At 34.8% G+C, this 8,452-nt stretch overlaps 1 protein-coding gene across 5 annotated transcripts in view; it reads right to left on the reverse strand.

The window, feature by feature from the left end:
* Positions 1–7,987, reverse strand: part of USP47 (ubiquitin specific peptidase 47) — a 57,306-nt gene extending 49,319 nt beyond the window's left edge. For all 5 annotated transcript variants that reach the window (XM_026082487.1, XM_026082488.1, XM_026082485.1 and 2 more), the window contains exon 1: positions 7,895–7,987. In XM_026082487.1, the coding sequence (XP_025938272.1) occupies positions 7,895–7,972 (78 nt within the window). In that variant the 5' untranslated portion in view covers positions 7,973–7,987. The remainder of the gene's footprint in view (positions 1–7,894) is intronic.
* Between the last annotated feature and the right edge of the window lie 465 nt (positions 7,988–8,452).

The raw sequence follows: 8,452 nt of genomic DNA on the forward strand, positions 1-8,452 counted from the left end.
TCTTCTGGTTAACAGCAAAGACTTACAGAGACTTTACTTACCTTTCCCACTCCACATAAAAGAAGCTTGCTCAGTAGAAATACAAAACTATCATCTACAACCAGCAGTTTACAATCTGCATTAGTATTTCTGCACTTTTACTCACAACCCTTAAGAACACTGAACCTAAGGCTAGTCCTTTAATTGTTTTCCTCCCCTGTATTAGGTAAGATGAAAAAACATTTTATTTTTAAGATGGAATAAAAGTAGAGAAAAACAATCAAAAAAAAAGTGTGGTTTTGGGGGCTTTACCTCCCCCCCCATTTTTTAATACTGTTTTTGAAAGAGCGATGGAATTATTGTTTCAGTTTGGCATAACTGAAACAGAGCAGGTTTGTTTTTACTGTCACTGCTTATCAACTTTTAATACTCATTTTCTTGTTCAGCTGGAACACAAAGATTTCAAAAAAATCAATAGATCTAGCATTCTTTTAATTAAGAATTTAGAAAATATTTTAGGCGAGTGCCAATATAATCAAAATCTTAGAGACTTAAAACACAAAAACAGGCTACCCAATTATGCTCCGCATTACAAAGTTTTAAGTCTGACTTCAACCTTGTAAACCCGCATACGTATGTTTCAGTTTACACAAGCGAATTGCTTCACTGTTTTACTCATATACACATTGGCAGCATTAGATCCTGGGTTATACTGCTTCCCTCTATGTCAGTCTATAGCATTTAGCTATGCTTTCCTCTCATAGTATGCGCTATATTTTAAAATAATTAAATGAATGCCCTACTGATAATTCACTAAGATCACTGCAATTAAAAAACTATACCATTATGCAATAATATGAACATACCTGCCTACTTTGTAAACTTAATGCACAGTAAGACATTGTTGAATTTACAGTGTACTAAAAACACTTGACACTTTCAAGGCAGCCTAAAAACTTTGAATGCAGCAATGTTCTAGTTATACAAGCAGTTAAGGCTTGAATAGCTGGAAGAGCTGCCAGAAGCAGCAGTCTTGCTCCCATCTGCTTATTTCCACCCCCACACTGTCCCCTTTCTTCTGCTGGTACAAATGGTCATGCAGAGCTGGATCAGATAGCTAATTCATCTTAAAATTAATCATTTCTGGATGTTTTTCAGTGGTTAGTTTTAATCTGAACCAGTYCTCTAGCTTATCAACTGAATCCTTAACTCTTCTTGGGAATGACTGAGTGATGCAGTGGTATCGCAGAGGAGGAGTAGTAGTAGTGTTTTAAACATATTTATTATAATATAGTAGTAATTAAATTACTAAATATCAATACCACCTGGATTTAACCCCCCCTTCTATCTAGACTGTCTCAGAAGAACAAAAATTGTTACTACTGCAGCAAGTCGTACTGCTTTCTCCCCCACCTCATGCTCACCCAGATTTCCAGCCTGCTGCAGATACAGAATCACAGCTGGAGATCATGGAAGGCGGCTGAAGCCACATAGAGGCCAATGGCCCTGGCTAGATGTCCCCCAAGAATGCTCTCCTATGGGGGGTGGCCTGATACAGGCAAGGGGCAAAGAGCAATGCCACAAAATTTTGTAGCAGTGCCACTGGGATATTCTTTACCCTCTTCTTTGCCCCATGTAAAGTTAGTTGCTTTCAAAGACCATCTCATCAGAAATGCTTACCTCTAGTGACTTTTTTTTTTTTGAATTAAAACACTGCTTGATACCTCACTGAAATAGAGTAGCACACCTGCTGTAAAACTGTCACTCCTGTAAAATACACACAGTGATATTCATTATAGTTATAATGGATACACACTTCAAAGTCTAATGCTCCTAACTTTCTAAGCATGTCCAAAGATAAAACTACACCTCAGAAATAGACTACTTTGTAAGGCTAGCATTTAACTTCTGAGAGTTTGTTCCTACTATTATGGATTTCTGTGTCATTTGTAGAAAGCATTTATACAGAAGTATAAATATATAAAAATATATAATATATATAGAATATATATATTATAGAATATATAAATATATAGAAATGAAAAGAAGAGAAAAAAATGGTATTGGACCAGAGAGAAAAGGTACATTTATCCACAGTGTTTAAAGGACTACAGAAAAGGATATGGGAAGCGTGTCTGAGGACAGCTGAACTAGAGATCAAAACTTTTATTTTTCATTTTTACTAAGGCCACTTTCCATCTCTTTAAAGTTCAATGTTTCAAAAGATTTTAAGTGTGCCTTACTTAATAAGGAGATTTGGTCTTCAAGACATTCTTATCTTCTATTGGTCCTTTAAATATGTTAAATTAAGGTGATTCAAGATTAACTACTTCCCTTAACAACAACAAAAAAGTAGTCAAAGGTAGCAACTGTCAATAATGCAAGAGAACAAATGTCTCCTGGTCATGCCTACAGAACACACAAGAACCTTAACAAATGAAAAAAGCAAAACCAAAAAAACAACCAAAATGAAAAGAACAAAAAAATTAGTTATTCCATCAAATCTCAACAAATGGCTTTACTTTGCATTTGGAACCTCTCTTCCTACTTATTTCTCTCACTTCTGTGAGAAATTTTAAATTTTAAAGTTATTTTGAATGATTGGTTTCTCTCAACCATTGAGCAGTTCGCGTATTTCACTCTCTTATTCTTAAAGATTATAATTTCAGATGATCATGTTCTCCTTCATTCCTTGACCCTCAGTCATTTAATTTCTAGGGGGGGTTGTACCCATCCAGACTAAACCAATCATGAGAATTAAATGCAAATGAAGTCTTATACATTTGCAAACTATTTGCCAGTCTCTATATATTCATTACAGTAAATATTTTTATTTGGATCTGAACCAGCCTCATCTTTATATTGTTTCATTTAGTTTGCATCTTGTCTTCATTTTCTTTAACATCACCCTGCTCGTTTTTCTCCAAAAACGGTCTGAAAAAAATATGTAATGTAAGAACACAACATTGCACTTTATGTCATCCTATAATCACATCATTTATTTCCTATGGAGAGTCACAACAGCAGCGGACATGCTTTCAAGCTTATTGTCCRTTCTTTTAAGTAAGGAACTGCCATGAACTTTAATCTATTGCAACACTTTCTTAGGCTCCAAATCTGCCAAAACATTTGTGTTCTCAATTAAGAGACATAGGTGTAATTATGAAGGTATGACAGTGTATGCATGAGGAATGACACAAACAATGCTTCCATATATATGAAAGTTTTATTTACAAATGAAAAACAGTTACCATTTTAAGCAACTATATCTGTTTTTTTTATTCATTTTAATTTAAATCTTTATTTCTGACCTCATGACAATATCCATACAAATCAATAAACGTATTTGCCTTCTATTCCTTGAGCTCCTGCAGTATTCCACAGTACTTCTCCTTCCAAAGGATGCAAAGAAGCTAAAAATAATCTTGCTATTTATGTCTCTGTTTTTGGACAATATCTACAGTGAAAACTTTCATAGTATATCAAGTTTATTTCTTATGTAACTTTTAAAATTAGAGCATTCACCAATCCTACAGAATTCATATGTGCTTCTTCATGTTACTTAAAAGGCTTTCATTACATCTGATTATGCAGAAGATATTTCATGCTCAGGTTCTACTTCAAGAATGCTCCTTTTGACATGCAAAGAACTTCTAAGTCATTGTATATTTCCTTTTAAGGGGTTCAGGTTGTGCACCTGCAGAATAATTTATGTCAAAGAAAACATTTTGCTGAACTACTGCACAATAACCAGTTCTAAGCTATTTCAGAGAACTGCCAATCTAAAATTTATTGTGATTTTTCAGAAGCACCTAAAGAAGCCTTGTACACTGCAGTCACAATCCTCACTGATTAAATTCAATCAAGTGATTCTTTTGCTGATTTTACCCCTTAATTTTTTAGAATGACCGTCATGTCCTCCTTCTAAATCTTATTTCATCTTCAAATGCTGAGCAAGACCATTTGTTCAATACAAGCTGATTACATGTAAATCACTGCAAAACATGAACATAGAAAATACTACGCCAGAAACAGTTGTTGAAACCGTGATCAAGTTGGTTATCATTTTACCTGAAAGTTTACAGGAAAGATTTGAAGACTTTCTAGAATTTTCAATGATCAGTTATCTAGTTCTACTCAAACACCATTGTTTTGAGAATACTGTTTTGCTCAAGACAAGAAAAATGGAACAAAATAAGAAATAAGCAGCTCACCTGACAGCATACCATATTCAAAGGCTTGATACTAGCCTTTGATATCAGCTTGAAGTTTTTGCTATAAGAATCTGAGACCTCTTCAAACTGAAGAAAAAGTCTGAATATATAACTCAGTCACTCAACTTCTAGAGATGTGACTTTCATATTTGCTTTCTTATATATACACAAACATATTATCAAATACAACAGGAGGACTGGAGTTGTGACTGGATATATGAACATCTATACATATTTTAGTGCATTACTGTATCAATATTAAAGTACTGGGAAAAAAACATTTAAAAGAACCTCTGGAAAAAAAAGGTTTCAATTCTGACAGGACTAAAACCTGTAAGCAGGTAACACAGAGACAAGGTAAGGGACTACTTCAGTAACTATCTGCAAGTCTTGCTTTTATATTAATGTCAATATACTCTTATCAGCAAAAGGAAGTTGGATAATGATGATTTTTATCAGAACTGGGGCTGGGAAAGGAATTTATATTTTTAAACTATGATGTAAAGCCACATTGATCTAAATGCACAGGTACTTAGGTTTTAAAAAACAGAATTAAAGAACTATACCTATTAAAAATGGCAACAAATGAAGTACTTGAAATAAACAGTTTGACAAATAAACAATAAACACTGACATTCCAAGCTAAAGAAAGACAGTATAAAAGCCAACATATATCTCTGCAGAGTTTAATACTAACAGATATTTAAAGTATTCTCTACCTCCGCAGAAGGCAGAGAATGTCTTAAGTAAAAACCCATTATCAGGAACAAGTTTGAGAAAGAGCATATAACTGTACAAAAAGTTAAGGATTTAACTTATCATAATACTGTATGCATTTGATTTAGCAAATTTACTCACCACCAATCCACAAAGTAATAGAGATAACTGAATTTTTGTTTGCAGTCATGTTCAACATGTATTACTTCCACAAAAAGTTAAAGTGATAAGTTATTTGTCAGATTCTGCTACTGAGTAATAACTTTAGCTAGTAGCATTTAAAGACCAGGGTTCCAGTAGCAAATAACTGCCTCTTGTACAAAATCTTTCCATCAGACAATCTCAAAGTACTATTAGATAATTATCCTGATATCTTTCTTATACTACAGATCAAACACCCAGATGTATAGAAAGGGGAGCTGACCTGCAAAGTTTACCAAGAAGCCCAGTGGCTGACCTAAGCGGGGAAAGAACTCACATACTACTCTCATGTCCCATTCACCAAATTACATTACCACACGAATATTGTTCAGATAGTGTTTGTTCACAAGGAACAGATGATTTTGTGGAATTCTGTGTGGGTGCTCTGTATGTTTGGTTTTTTAACCTGAATTCCAGATTATTCACTAGGTTAACAAAGTGGTCAGTTTCTCTGTTTGTTGCAATGGTACCTTCATCCTTTATAACAGAGCACACCAGAAGGGAAGCCAGGAAAAACTGAGAAGTTACACAGTTGTAAATACTAGTAGAACCTCTTAATACACTGGAATAGAATGATGAAAATGTCATCAGCATTAAGAAGAACAGCATCCCTTTACTAAACTGAATTACAAAACGTCTTACTCAGATTCTTGTTCTTCTAAAGAAGAAGTTAGAGCGATAGCCATCAAGAAATATCTTTTTTTCTTTTTTTCTTTTTCAATGCAGAAGATTAAAAATGGATTCATTAGTCTAGGGTTGAAAGGACTCCCATTAGTTAGCTGTGAGAGAGCAGTCACACTACCTTCTTTGATTTAATGGCAGCAAGTACAAAGCATATTATATTTATTCTGACAGTTGCACTTTGGATAGTTCATGCTGGAATGTGCTGAAAAAATATCTGTGCAGCATTTATGAAAGTAGTGGCACAGGCATTACAAAAGCTCATAGCAAAACACACATTTTATATTCTGATCAATTCTGGAAGTCTGGGCAATACCCTCAGAGTTCTGATACACCTTAATTTTCAAGAGAAATCTTAGTACAATTTACATTATCAGCAAGCAAACATATGCATCTTCATCATCAGTTGTGTTGATTAGAGTATTTTATTATCCTGTATTCGAGTTAGATTCACCCAACATAAGTTTCAGCTCTACTTTAGAGATGCAAGCTGAACCTATACAATGTCTCAAAGGTAAAATTTTTGTAAGATACTAATATGACTATGTCTGAGCACAGCAGTGTAACTACTAGTATTTTCCATCCATGCAAGCATGCTATTATTCTCTACAAAAACTTATGAAAAAAACATGTATTACACCTTAAAAATAGCAATCTCAACTCCTGTCAGCATAAGTACATATACATACATGAACTGAAGGCCTATAAATAACCTATCACCTATTTTTCTCCTCTTAAAACAAAGTGGCTGTTAATACTATAAATAACTCCTACTACCATATACTACCATGGCATTATATAAGCTTGTAGTCAAGAACCAAAATCATTTTCCCATCCACTCTTTTAGTTGATTAGTCATTCCCCAGACTGGCCTAAAGCAAACAGATWTCTTTTTGCTCTTCTATACCAGAATGCAAAAGAAAAAAAAATACAGCAGTGTGCTAACTTTTAGGAGACCTTGGTTCATATCCTAGTTTTATCTTTGAAACAGCACAAGACACTGAGCTACATAAGCAGTATCACTCAGCTCTTTTGGAATAGACAAGAAAAATGAACTGTAATCCTTTATCCACCCCAAAGTGTCAGATCTGAAACTCCAAAAGACTTGTTTTGTCTCTGGCTGTTGATAATGGCATAATAGGAAGATTTAAGGGAAGGCTGTTGGGAACTCAGACCTGGAGAATTCTGTTTACCCATAACTGTATGTTCTCTGTCATGAGACTATTAAGAATCTCTGAAGGATTTAATATGTGAATGTTATAGCGTAACACTTGCAAATCTTCCCACCACTGAAGTTAAAATGAGGAAACACTGAAAAATATTGGGAAAGTTGACGATAAAGTTACATTATGACATTTATTTTACCAGATTGGTTTAACACAGTTAATCTGTTTCTCTCCTCAAAATAGGTATTTGTGATTTTTTTTTTATATTCTCTACAAGAATTCCAACACTTTTTAAACAAATCCCCCAAATCTTACAGAACTGATTTTTTAGAGAACAAATGGTCATCATATTTACAGCATTCTCAACATTGTTCCATTTTGTTTACTTGCAAAATGCACAGGGGAATAATATAGAATGTGAGAAAACTTGTTAAAAAAAAAGGAAGCAACTCTCAGTAGCATTAGCAACGAACAAAGTTTATAGATTTCATACTGTATGTTTAAGATATCCCCATCTATAATCATCGTAACTTTTTTTATATTCATCTTCCTTTACCCAAGCTTACCCTCCCTACAGATAAAAGTGCGTGTAAAATCCTAGTCCAATGAGTCAGTTAAAAATACACCTCTGAATGATACGTATATTCTGAATACAACTTTAAAGCCAACAGGGATACTATTAATATATATAACTAAAGAAAAAGCTAGATTCTTCTATTATTCAACTAGTCTGTTTCAGCTATCTACCAAGTCATAAGACTTCTCCTGCCTGTCTCCTTTATTTCTAGGTTTTGATTTTTTAAATTACTTAGCCTCCATTCCTTGTCTTATGTTTTTAGAGACTTTTTTCCATTACAAAACAGACTTAATCTCTTAAATCTTCGAATTTAAAAAAGAGATAAAAGTTTACTTGATCCATACATATCCTTTACTTACCTGTACAATTCTACATACAAAAATTTGTTTCCAAAATTCAGTACTGGTGTTTGTTTCAGAGTTGTGCTCAAGGATCATCACTTTGTTTTGCTAAACTCCATAAAATTAAAGTCCTTGCCTGACAGAGCTTCCTGTATGTATGCATGACGAAACAGGTAGATAGACCATTGATATTTGATGAAAAACAACAGGAGTGGTTTGAATAATTTAACAGAAGAGTAAAACGATCAGAAAAGTTGGCTGAATACATAAGTATACCTGCTCAGGAAGTAAGGTTTCTGCGAGTATTACTCTATGAGTGATTATTTCCAAACGTTTCAGGCCATCGCTGGAGGGCTTCTCTCCCTCTCCGCCAGCCCTGAACGGTATCTYTCGCACTTGACACGTGTCATTTGCCTATCACCTCAGGACAGAGGCTTCGCCTTCCTCTTTCAGCAGCCTCTTATCTTTCGCCTACGGCCAAAAGCAAACCCGCCTCTCTTCCTCCTCGCGGCGAAACAGGCGCGGGGCGCAGCGCGGAGGAAGCTCGGCCCGCCGCGGCCCGGGGAGCGCGGCCCG

Source organism: Apteryx rowi, unplaced genomic scaffold, assembly GCF_003343035.1.
Source record: "Apteryx rowi isolate R43461 unplaced genomic scaffold, aptRow1 scaffold_58, whole genome shotgun sequence".
Classification (NCBI taxonomy): Eukaryota; Metazoa; Chordata; class Aves; order Apterygiformes; family Apterygidae; genus Apteryx; species Apteryx rowi.